Source organism: Pocillopora damicornis, chromosome 1, assembly GCF_964200805.1.
Source record: "Pocillopora damicornis chromosome 1, jaPocDami1.2, whole genome shotgun sequence".
In the NCBI taxonomy this organism is placed as follows: domain Eukaryota; kingdom Metazoa; phylum Cnidaria; class Anthozoa; order Scleractinia; family Pocilloporidae; genus Pocillopora; species Pocillopora damicornis.
Window position 1 is genome coordinate 30,818,794 of NC_142670.1, and position 13,321 is coordinate 30,832,114.

Sequence of the window (13,321 nt, forward strand, 5' to 3'; positions counted from 1 at the left end):
TAAAAAATTGGGAAGAAAGAGCCATCCGAAATTGAAATTTTTGTGGTGAAAATGTTCATCACATGGGTAGAGATTCTTCTTATCATAAAATCTCCGTTTGTAGCCATGATGTTTCCTTGGCCGTCCTAAGTAACGTAAGGTTTTTCAGTCAATGTCGGTGGTAACATAGAGTATATTCAAATTGCACAGTATTGCTACATTTCAAATTAATTCAAGGCAGGCAATTCTATTTTTTTTTTGATAATTTGTTTTGTGCGTATAATTTATGTGAAAGATGGAGAGCGATTGATTTTCAGGTTTCTAAACTTGCGTTTTACAAATCGAACTTAATCTTTACTTTTGGTGTCCGTTGTTCCCTCTTTGATTTATCACTTTTTTCCACCTATTAAGTGTTTACGTCTTTCTTACAATAGTTTTTTGCATTTATCTTTGTTTTTCAGAGAAAGTTCTTTTTCAGTTTCTTACTGTTGGTTTTATTAGTCATACGACTGGAATATTAAACCAGCCAGGCTTATTTTTTCAAAGGTTAGTTTTAAAAAAATAATTTAGACACAATCTTTTCTCGCTTTGTCGCTATAAATTTGCCTTGATCTCATCATAGTCCTTAAAATAAAATGATTCACTCATCTTAAGGCCCTTAACTTCCATGATCTAATAGCTAATGATCCATTTCCCTTTCTAAATGAAACAAATGTCACTGTAAATATTTTTAGAGAATGAAGTGTTGCGTTAATTTAACGCTGTTCAGCTGATAAGTTTGTTTATTCTCCAAAACTGTTGGCTGAAGAATATATCGATACTGTAGGGAGAAACTACGTGTTCAACAATTCTTAAATGTCCGAGTCTGGGTTTGAAAGAGAAAAAGCAGCCACACGATGAATGAATGGGAAATTCTTACGTAGAAAGAACAAAGATGCAATGTTTTTAATACAATTACGGGGAAGTTGGAAAGCGACGTAGTTGTGTTTTAGGTTTTCTGAACGATTTTGTTTTGGTTCTACCGATTATGCTGTTAATTTTTTCACAAAAAGTCATTGTCATTCATTTCTGTTTTGCAGGGAACGGGTCATTTTAGTTTCTTACTTTGGGCTTCCTTTGTCATACAATCAAAATACTGAACAAGACACACTTCCTTGTTCAAAGGTAAGCAGCAAAAATAAACAAAAAATTAGCTTACATTCCTTTTCCCTTTTTTTTTTCCGTCGTCACCTCAAATCAGGCGCAACAGATATCAAATTCAAGAAGAGCAAACCTTGATGCTAAAAGAAGGAGCTACAATGTTTTTCATTGAGCATTGTGAGCGAAACGGAAAGTCGCGATGATACATCTCAGACCAAGATACTATCAACTACAGTTTAAAATCTCGTCGCACACAACTGAAGTGATTTTTTTCAACCTATCAAACTCAGCACTTTGTTCTTACACGAGCTAATTGCAGTTATCTTTGTTTCTTGCGGCTTTCGGTGTCACCTCTCAAACAAAACAACCCGTGTTTACTTTTAACACGGTAAGCACCTGAAAATTAAATTAGCTTATAGGGATTCTTTCAGTCGCGTTTTTAGGAGAAATATATATTTGGGATATAAATTAAATTTGAGAAATTACAGTGATAAAAGAGTTCTAATTCCAAACAATCTGATAATAATTGTGAAGATCTTTTAAATTCAAATCAATTTTTGACTTGATTAAAAAATATTTGAGGTCTGCGTCACCTTAACCCTTTGAATTTATGATCGTATTAGCAATATAGCATATATTTAATATATATATATATATATATATATATATTACATATAGCACCTTCACTTTACCTTGTTCGTCAGTAGGAAGAATTTAGTGTTGTTTTACGAAAACACTCTCAGCTGATAAGTGTTCTCGCCGCTTGTTCACTGAACAATATGTTGATTTTGGAAAGAGAAGCAAAATGTTCCTTACTCCTGTAATTTGAAAGTTTTTTAGCAATCGGTTAAAGGGAATTTTAAACCACCAAACTCTTATCAAGGATACGCAGGCTCCGATATTTTTTTTAGATATCTCATAGGCAAGCTGTAATGAAAGTTCCATCCTTCTTAGGTTTTTATAATGATTACTTTTTACCGATAATTTTCATATTCGATCTTTCACTAGCTCTTGCATTCTTCGTTACTTTGCAGAGAAATTTTAAAATCAGTTCCATGATTTTGATCTCTGACCTATCAAGAGATCGTTTCTTTTTTAAAGATGAGCGGCTATTTATTTATTTCAGAAATATAGTGCACTGAAATGCGTAGGAATGCATAATAATTATAGAGGTAACATCCTCTGAATGATGAGTCTGTTTACTCTCATCTCTTGATTTCTGTATGGTATATTGATATTGTAAGGAGAAGGTAAATGTTCATCACTCCTGTGATGATGAAAAATAAGAAGATGCCATATGTTGTTTAATGAATCTTATGGGCAACCTACAAAACAATTTTTCTCCCATCTGAGGTTTTCTTTATTTCATTTTGGTGATTTCTTATATTATTTCTAACCGTGTGAGTAACATGGCGTTACACCAGCTATTTGTATTTACGTTTTTTTGTGCAGAAAAAAAATCTCATTTCAATATTTGTTACTTTTGTTTTCATTAGTCACAGCATCAGGATCTAACGGCAGGGTCTGTGTTCAAAGGTGAGCTGTTGGTTCTTTTAGTGAGCATTTCAACATTTTGATTGCCTCTTAGTTTCATTTTCTACGAATAAAATTAATCAAAATTAACATTTTTACCCGGCGGACAAAAAAATTGGAGAACTTGGTATATAAGTTATTGAAGTAAAGCGAATAGTTTACTTCAATAACTTTACTTAAAGAATTTTAGAAAATGCTTCAAGAATGCTTCAAGAATGCTTCAAGAATGCTTTACTTCAAGAATTTTCGAAAAATTCACGCTTCACGGACAGAAAGGCAAAACTTCAAATCTCTCGCCTTGTGTAGAAGGTTTCTGGTAAATCTTGAGGATTTCATGAGGTGAAAGAAGAAATTCACGCGTCACCTATATTTCAGGAGGTCGCAGTTTTGAATTTCCCTTTTGTTTTTCAGTACACGCATATGCTTGTATTTTTTTACACGGATGCGATAGAAATTAATTGGAAAAGCATTCCTTGAAATAGGAAGTCGTGGTGGGTTTTGAGCGAGAAAGATCGTCAAGTGATCAAAACAACACCGGCCAGATTGTGGTCACTTACTCGGCAACGACTTGTAGAAATCGGTTATATTTCATTCTTACCATCAAAACAGTCACGTCTGCACAGAAAACAACGAAACGAAACGACCATAACGAAAAGGCCGAAATTGGCGTTGCTGCCGAAACATCCGAAAAAAAAACCTGAAACGAAAGAAATAATGCTGTAAATTGACTTTTTTTTTAACGCCATGGGTATATATTTCCGTGGGAATTTTTCATGTCAACAGCTTGCTCTGTCGCAGACTCTTCATGATTCTCGCTGCTCCTCGTTCAGGCGTCTTGTTAGTGCGAGCTAACGCTAAAAGCTCGCGATCGTTTGTTCGACTGGCCATTTTTGATTTGCAGTTAGAGTGGACGGTGGGGGTAGGGGGCGGGGAGGGGAGAAATTTTCACTCCCCTACCCCCACCCTTCTCCTTACTTTTGACCGTCGACCGTTCCCTTGGACTCCCCCTTGGTATAAATTTTTCTTCTCCTCAGCCTTTCGCTGCCATTAAAATCAAAGATGGCGGCCATAATATTCGTTATGAAATTACTTAGCACTCGCTAGCCAAAATTACGCCTGCTCTGCAGGCTACTCCGCGTTATGTTTAGCGCATGTACGATTCGAAGACCTTTCAAATTTGATCTTTAAGTTGATCATAGCTCTAATCTGAAACACTCGAAGTCCATTTCAATTTAGTAAATGTCGAAACAGCCGTGTAAAGACAACAAACATCGCAACGATCGATGCAGTCACAGTGGCACCAGGACTTCGGACTTCTTCGGAAGGATAGATCTCGATCTCGAATTCGGAGCCGACTGATTACGACTAATTGCGAGGAATCTACGCTAATTTGCATATCCCAAAGTCTCCACAACAACTCGTTTCTACGCTATCGCGTACCCACGAATTCAAAACGATAAATGTAATCATAACAAGATACGTAAATTAACCGCTGTTCAATTGGTGAAACTTTTTTGATAGCTATAACCAAATATGCTTTACGATTATTTGGATTCAACCCACCTGATTCACATGGATTGGTTTTAATAAAAGAGTGAAAAAGAAATGTTACCCTCAGACATTCGTAAAAAGGAAGAAAACAACCAATTCCCAAAGATAGCTCAAGGACTCCACAATAATCAGTTTTTATTTTAACTTTTTTTAAGTTTTGTTTTCGTTAATTTTTTGTCACGTCAACAAATAGGAAAGACTCGAAATGAGTGACGCTGCAGAAATCCTACAATCAGTCCAGATAGGTTTAAATGTCGTCATATTTCTTCTCAACACTGATCGTGGCCCACAAGCGACTGAGTTATGTAATGAATGTTCAATTCTACTTCAAAACCTTGACTGTGGTAGTCACCTGGTGACTACCGCCATCTCTGGTAACACAAATGCAGAAAGATACGCCAAGAAACTTCTTTACACGTTGCACCACGCTGGAAGACTAACCATTCAACTGGGAGACAAATATAAAGCACAACGCCGGTTTGTAGAGGCAAAGCAACTTTTCCATAGCGCACTCATCATCATACAAACGATTGGTCTCAAAAAAGAAGAAGCAATGGCTCATGAAAGACTTGGAACTGTATGTATGAGCCTCTGTGAAATGCAGAAGGCAAAAGAACACCTCGAGAAAGCAGTCACCATCGCCAAAAAAATTGGCGACACAAAATTAGAAGGAGGAATTAACGAGAACCTCGGAAATGTGTTTTATTCCCTAGGCGAATATCAGAAGGCTAAAGAATATTACGACAAAGCACTTGCTATCGCTATAGAAATTAGCGACCGACAAAAAGAAGGAACAATGAACGGGAACCTGGGAAATGTTTTTGTTAACCTTGGCGAACATCAGAGGGCTAAAGAATATTACGAGAAAGCACTTGCCATCGCGAGAGAAATTGGCGACAAAAAACTAGAAGGATTGAACGCGAACCTCGGAGATGTGTGTTATTCCCTAGGCGAATATCAGAAGGCTGAAGAACATTACCAAAAAGCACTTGCTATCGCTAAAGAAATTTGCGACAGACACCGAGAAGGAAGAATTAACGGGAACCTTGGAAATGTTTTTGTATACCTAGGCGAATATCAGAAGGCTAAAGAGTGTTACGAGAAAGCACTTGCCATGGCGATAAAAATTGGCGACAGACAAGGAGAAGGAACTAGTAACAGGAACCTTGGAAATGTTTTTGATAACCATGGCGAATATCAGAAGGCTAAAGAATATTACAAGAAAGCACTTGCCATCGCGATAGAAATTGGCGACAAAGAAGGAGAAGTATCAAATAACGGGAGCCTCGGAAATGTGTTTCGTTCCCTTAGTAAATATCAGAAGGCTAAAGAATATTACGAGAAAGCACTTGCCATCGCGAGAGAGATTGGCTACAGACAAGAAGAAGGAACAGAATACATGAACCTTGGAACAGTGTTTGAGTACCTCGGCGAATATACGAAGGCTAAAGAATATTACGAGAAAGCACTTGCCATCGCAAAAGAAATTGACGACAAAGAAACAGAAGGAACAATTAACGGAAACCTCGGAAATGTGTTTTATTTTTTTGGAGAATATACGAAGGCTAAAGAATATTACGAGGAAGTACTTGCCATCGTCGGCGGGAGAAAAGGAGAAGCATACCTGAATCTTGGAAGTGTTTATTTTCGGCTTCGAGAAAATCGGAAAGCTAAAGAATATTTGGACAAGGCAGTCGGTATCAGTATAGCAAGTAGAGACAGAAGAATAGAAGCCAAGGCAACAGCACGTTTGGCAGGTGTTTTTGCTTCTGTGAATGACAATCAGAAAGCAAAAGAACATTGGGAGAAGGCGCTTACCATCAGCAGAGAATGTGGCCATAGAGATGTCGAAGCAAGCATCTACATAAGCCTTAGCAATTTTTACCAATCGCTTGGTGAATATGGCAAGGCAGAAGATTGTTTAGAGAAAGCTTATTCCATAAGCAGCCAAATTGGATACAAGATGCTTGAGTTTGAAAGCCTTCTCAGAATTGCGCAGTTAAAGATGTGGCGGTCAGAGATTGTGGAAGTAAAGGAATATCTTCTTCGATGTATTGCAAAATACGAGCAAATCAGAAATTTTCTGAAAGGAAACTGTGAGTTTAAAATGGCTCTGTTAGAGAAACACGGTACTTCTCCCTACCGTTTACTCACTGACTTGCTTTGTAATATCCAAAAATTTGGAGATGCTCTCTATGTTGAGGAACTGGGACGAGCAAGAGTCCTCGCAGAAGTAATGGCAGACAAGTACTCCGTGGAAAGCCAGATCTCAGCTGATCCACAATCATGGTTCGCGATTGAAAACATCGTGAGGAGAGAAGGTAACTCTGTTTTTTTGTATATTGCGTACAGAGAGCGGCAAGTTCTTCTCTGGGTATTGAAAGCAAATGGAGACACTTGCTTTCGAGCAACAGACGAAGTAGAAGTAGACACTCTTATTGACGAGCAAGTTTGCGATGTGGAAGGAATTTTCAAAAAGAGCGCCGCTGGCTTTGGCGTTTCACCCACGGCGAACTGCGAAGATCGATCTTTGGATGACCACGTGACGACATCTCTTCTTAAAGAGAGCCGAACACATTTGCGAGGTGAACAAACCAAAGATAACGAAAGAATTCATAATTTGTGCTACAAATGGATTATCGCACCTGTGGCAGACTTACTTACAGAGCCCGAAATCGTCATTGTACCGGATCGTTTTTCGTACCGAGTCCCAATTGCTGCCTTGCGAGATGAATCTGCCGAAGAGTATTTATCGGAGAAGTACAGAATCCGTATCGTCCCTTCACTGACGACTCTCCGAATCATTCAAGAATGTCCAGCGGACTATCACAGTCTAACTAATGCACTGGTTGTTGGTGATCCTACGGTTGGCGAGGTGCTTTACAATGGAAGTCCCATTGACATTAAACCATTGTTCTGTGCAAGAAAGGAAGCAGAGATGGTTGGTCGACTGCTGGGCATTCAGCCTTTGTTAGGAAGTGGCGCAACAAAGCAGGCAGTACTTCAAGCGATACCTTCGGTAAGTCTGATACATCTTGCCGCACATGGAAATGCCGAAAGAGGAGAGATTGCCCTCTCTCCTCAACGCACTACTAACCATACTCCTCAAGAGAAAGACTACCTCCTGACTATGTCCGAAATTCAAGGAGTTCAAGTGCGAGCTAAACTGGTAGTACTGAGCTGTTGCCACAGTGGGCGTGGATTGGTTAAAAAGGAAGGAGTCCTTGGAATCGCTCGTGCATTTTTAGCATCCGGTGCACGTTCGGTGTTGGTAGCATCGTGGGAAATAGAAGACGAAGCAACGGAACAGCTCATGAATCATTTCTACAAACACCTTGTGCGTGGAGAAAGTGCTAGTGAATCTCTTCACCAGGCCGTTCAATGGTTGAGAAGCAATGGTTTCCCTAAACCTTCCCAATGGGCTCCGTTTGTGCTGATGGGGGATAACGTGACATTTGATTTTACGAAAAAAGGGTAAGCCTGATTGTAATGAGCAATTTTCTATAAAAACCGATAAGCATACTTAACTTTTTCAGTTTATCTTATTACAGTCAGTTTCTGTTTGTTTGTTCGTTTTCGTCTTGGTCTTTCATCATTTCATGAAATGTCAAGAAAAAGAAAACGATTTTATCTAGCGCTCGAAGCCAGAAGATTTTGATGAATCGCTTCCTAAATTGGCCTTAAAAAAGAGTTCCTTGAAGGCATGGAAGATATTCAGGAATAAGTGCTCAAGGTTAAAACGATGCTAGAAGCTATGACGATGAGAGCAATCTGAGAAATTTCATAGTTCATGACATTGAAGAAGAAAGTAATTTCTTTCAAAGGAACTCGACCCGTTTGCTTTTCAGTTAAAATAGTGACAAATGTAGAATGTTTGTTCTTAGGAAAGAAGAACTCAAGGAGGACAAAAATGAAGCAAAGAAAGAAACCGAGTGACGGCTGATCCTACACAAAGATTCTTCTTCCTTTTATCTGACATTTATCGTCTTTAAATGGACACCGGCATTACTTTGTATAGACATTTTTAATTTGTTTAAAAGTCAAGGAGTTGTTTTGGCATGCTTTTTTAAACAAGGCCGAAAGCGTGTGTTAACGAAACCTGCAATTCAGCCGTTAGATTTATTAAGTATACCATAAGGGAATTACATTTAACACTGGGTTGGACGCAGGAAATAAGCTAAATGTTAAAAAATGAGAAAATGTTGGTAAAGTTGCGTCAAAACTCAAAATTGATCCTCGGTTTACATCACTATGATCTGGTTTTCAATTCTCTCGTAGCATGCAAACGTGATCATCAAAGAGGGATAAAAACTGTTTACAGGTACAGGGGATGATAACATGACAAACAAACGGAACAAAGGAGGGAACAAAGAGAACGCGAGATACTATATAATAATCTAAAAGGTAACCGGAGAAGGGAACAAACGGAGTGAAATTTACATGAAATCAATAACAAACAGATAAGAAAAGAGAAACGACATACAAGTTGTTAAAATAAAATTAGCCTGAAACATTGCGTGAGAACGCAACAGTTAAACAGAAGAGTGCAAACAATTCGGAGGAAATTAACGTGACAATCAGCCAGTCCAGGGGCTAAATTCTAACGTAAGATACAAATATAAATCGAAAAAAAAAGACAACGGGGTAGATACTAACTTCGAAATCAAAATAGAAGAGAAAAAGATTTGTAGAAGATTCTAACGCAAAATTCAACCCGGGAAGAGAACGAGCTATGTACAAGATACAAACAAACAACCAAAAAGAGAAAACACAAAACAGTGCGCAATATGTTTGCGACAAACAAAAGTAAAGAGAGGAAGCAGTAGACTAGACATTGATGGAAACTTCAGATTGGAAAGAAAAGGAACATTTATTGCGTGAATCATTGAAGTTAAAGTCAATCAGAAGAAAAGAAGAAATACTGTGCAAGATGTACCTATTAAAAAAAAAAACCAAACAAACAAACAGTAAACATAAGCATGCTACGCATGCAAGAGTCATTTTTTTGGATGCGTAGGTTGAGATGCGACACTTTGAGTGAATGACTTTTTAATTTTGTAAAATAAAACGACAACGAAAAAACATCGTTTGATAGAAAGCAATTATATGAAATAAACTCAGGCACAGCTGTTTTGGGGTCTGTTGTCAATGTTGCTTGAACAATTTTAACTGAAATAAATAAACCAATGTCACCAGTATGGAGTCAGTCATCCTCGTCAATAGTTTCAGCAGTTTTCTTGGGTCGTGAACGTAGCCTTTTAGAAAAATCTGGATGAATAAAATCCAAATGATAATATTTTAGTTTAGTTGAGGTTGATACAAATGGATTTTGTTGCAACAAACAATTTTTTTTAAATGAGGTGATCGTAAAAAATCAGGTATTGCTATGTCCGTTTATCTTGACCAAGCATTTTTAGCGTAGCATTCTTTCTCTTCCACAACGACAAGCTTAATAATGTTACAAGGAACTGGAGGGCTAACATGTCCGGCTGCAGAAAGAAGACAAGTACAGTTAAGTATATAAATACTGATGAGTCGGGTGGTCATTGGTCAAGCCGTTTATCCGCTCGATCATTGTTCGTTAGAGAGTTTTCAGTCAGGCCATCAATAAGTCAGTCACCTTGTACGCCAGTCAGGTCAATCAACCAATTAATTAATCATTATTGAGAGGCTAGTCATTGGATAAATCAAACAAAGGGGTATTACGCCAGTGGCCCCTTCGAACCAGTACAGTCAGTGACTCACTAAAGTCAGTCAAGCCGCCTGCTAGTTAGTCATTCCGTAAGTCCATTCAGTCAGTCAGTCATTGAGTCAGTCAATCGGTCAGTCAGTCAGTCAGTCAGTCAATCAGTCAGTCAGTCAGTCAGTCAGTCTGCCAATCAGTCAGTCAGTCAGTCAGTCAGTCTGCCAATCAGTCAGTCAGTCAGTCGGTCAGTCTGCCAATCAGTTAGTCAGTCAATCAGTCAGTCAGTCAGTCGGTTGGTCAGTCGGTCAGTCAGTCTGCCAATCAGTCAGTCAGTCAATCAGTCGGTCAGTCAGTCTGCCAATCAGTCAGTCAGTCAATCAGTCAGTCAGTCAGTAAGTCTGCCAATCGGTCAGTCAGTCAGTCAGTCAGTCAGTCTGCCAATCAGTCAGTCAGTCAGTCAGTCAGTCAGTCTGCCAATCAGTCAGTCAATCAGTCAGTCAGTCTGCCAATCAGTCAGTCAGTCAATCAGTCAGTCAGTCAGTCAGTTGGTCAGTCAGTCAGTCAATCAGTCAGTCAGTCAGTCGGTCAGTCAGTCAGTCAGTCAGTCAGTCAGTCGGTCAGTCAGTCAGTCAGTCAATCAGTCAATCAGTCAGTCAGTCAGTCAGTCAGTCAGTCAGTCGGTCAGTCAGTCAGTCAGTCAGTCGGTCAGTCAGTCTGCCAATCAGTCAGTCAATCAGTCAATCAGTCAGTTGGTCAGTCAGTCAGTCAGTCAGTCAGTCAGTCAGTCAGTCAGTCTGCCAATCAGTCAGTCAATCAGTCAATCAGTCAGTCAGTCAGTCAGTCAGTCAATCAGTCAGTCAGTCAGTCAGTCGGTCAGTCAGTCAGTCAATCAGTCTGCCAATCAGTCAGTCAATCAGTCAGTCAGTCAGTCAGTCAGTCTGCCAATCAGTCAGTCAGTCAATCAGTCAGTCAGTCAGTCAGTCTGCCAATCAGTCAGTCAATCAGTCAGTCAGTCAGTCTGTCAATCAGTCAGTCAGTCAGTTAGTCAGTCTGCCAATCAGTCAGTCAATCAGTCAGTCAGTCAATCAGTCAGTCAGTCAGTCAGTCAGTCTGCCAATCAGTCAGCCAATCAGTCAATCAGTTAGTCAGTCAGTCAGTCAGTCAATCAGTCAGTCAGTCAGTCAGTCAGTCTGCCAATCAGTCAGTCAGTCAGTCTGTCAATCAGTCAGTCAGTCAGTCAGTCAGTCAGTCTGCCAATCAGTCAGTCAGTCAATCAGTCAGTTAGTCAGTCTGCCAATCAGTCAGTCAACCAGTCAGTCAGTCAGTCTGCCAATCAGTCAGTCAATCAGTCAGTCAGTCAGTCTGCCAATTAGTCAGTCAGTCAATCAGTCAGTCAGTCAGTCTGCCAATCAGTCAGTCAGTCAGTCAATCAGTCAGTCAGTCAGTCAGTCAGTCTGCCAATCAGTCAGTCAGTCAGTCAGTCAATCAGCCAATCAGTCAGTCAGTCAGTCAGTCTGCCAATCAGTCAGTCAGTCGGTCTGCCAATCAGTCAGTCAGTCAGTCTGCCAATCAGTCAGTCAGTCAGTCAGTCTGCCAATCAGTCAGCCAGTCAGTCGGTCTGCCAATCAGTGAGTCTGTCTGTCTGCCAATCAGTCAATCAGTCAGTCAGTCGGTCTGCCAATCAGTCAGTCACCTACCTGTTGTGACGTCATGGAACAGCTTGAAGGGGATAGCAGCTGTGCATTCGGTTTGACAGTAGTCATCGGTCAGCCGAAGAAACAAATGGCAAATATTGTACGATAAATTAACAATATCAAGTGGTAAAGGTGATAGATTTCTAAATAAACTGTTAAAGGGTAAAAAGCTGACGTTTCGAACGTTAGCCCCTCGTCAGAGGAATTGGTATATCAATTAGTAGTTCTGTTTTGTTACCAGAACGGACGAGCCTTATCTTGCTTGCCTGCGATGACCCGCTTTGTCCTACCCCTCCTGCAGGAAAGGGAAAATAAGAACAGCTTATATAGAAAAGTGACTGCAAATAAGACGGGATCTTTAGAATAGTACAAAGCTTTAGGAAGGGATCAAGTAAATTTTTGTTGCGACACAACTAAAATTCTCCGCCCCCTTTCTTAACCCATCTCGAGGAGACCGCTTTTTTATAATGGTCGGTTCCTTATATTCCAGTGTCGTCATCAGTAGAAGTTCCGCCTCGTCGTCACTCTCCACGCAGTTGTTACTCTTTGTGCTTTTCCTTCTGGGTCTCGGGCAACATATTATTTGTTGAAACTACAACTAAAGGAGAAAAACATTGGGAATCTTTAAAATGGCGCAACTGAAGTATCACAAGCTCGACAGAGTATGCATGCTCAGTCAAGATTTTATGGGGATTTTGGCTCCCAAGTGGCCTCATTTCATTTTTCAGTTATGTATTTGCGAGTTTCGTATCGTTTACGAGTTGATAGGTGTGAAAGATACGTTGAGGGATCCTCGTAAAAAAAAAAACAGAAAATATACAGAACATGTTTATTTTCGTTCAAATCTCGTCGTTGTTGAGTATATAGCGATCATTTAACTGCTTAAACCTTTGATAAATACTGCAGAGTTCTTTTTTGAGAAGTATACATTGATTGTTTTTTATTCCTACGAGTCATAAACTAAAATTAAATATGTGAGTGTGAATAATTCCTCGAGTTCGAGTTCGAGTGAAATGTGGAACACAGAGGCTCAAGAAAATATTTTGGCAAGCTAACTTAATTGGGAAAGATTTCCGTATCACCACATACTATTTGAATACAAACAATATTCCCAAGAGTATTTTCTATTGTGTCGCCATTGTCTTCTTTTGTCAAGAACTGTATGCAAAATAGTAAAGTATGCGGTAATCTTGCCCAAAGTTGAAGGGAGAGCGCACTGTGGGGTGTTCTCATTCAGTTATGCTGAACATGCAAGACGTAAGGTGTAATCGGGCGCGTTTAAAACATGCGAGCGAAATATCACGGATGCACGAGCCTACTGGAGCTTTCTCCTTGTGTGTCTGCTCACATGCACGCGTATTACTCGCATTTTCGCGGACACTTATAACGCGGGCTGGTAAACCTAAAATATTTAAAAAAGAGCGAAGCGGAGCGGTGGGGGGAGGGGGAGGAGTGTTATGCGAAATTACTTTTAACAATTATAAATATTTCTTTCACCGCTTTTTCAGGCATCATTATACAGACTCATGTTTTTTTAGTGGATATAAATTCCTTGTATCTTGTCTTAAAAGACTATTGCTTCGGCTTTGCCTCAGTTCCTAACGTTTTCCCATTGCTTTCAAGAAGCGAAGGGTGGTGTCGCCTATGATGGCTTTTTCATGCATGCGTCTGCGTTAATTTCCAGCCTCCACCTCCTCGTAAAGCCGCTCGATTTGGTTTTTGAAAGTCTTGAGTATCT

The 13,321-nt window shown here is 39.6% G+C and overlaps 1 protein-coding gene across 1 annotated transcript; it reads left to right on the forward strand.

The window, feature by feature from the left end:
• Positions 1–489: 489 nt before the first annotated feature.
• LOC149053267 (uncharacterized) lies at positions 490–8,524 on the forward strand. Its single transcript, XM_089188120.1, has 5 exons — positions 490–525; positions 1,059–1,143; positions 2,616–2,655; positions 4,397–7,677; positions 8,088–8,524. The coding sequence occupies exons 4-5, from the start codon at positions 4,409–4,411 to the stop codon at positions 8,137–8,139; spliced, it is 3,321 nt and encodes a 1,106-aa protein (XP_089044246.1). The 5' UTR covers positions 490–525; positions 1,059–1,143; positions 2,616–2,655; positions 4,397–4,408; the 3' UTR covers positions 8,140–8,524.
• The last annotated feature ends 4,797 nt before the right edge of the window (positions 8,525–13,321 follow it).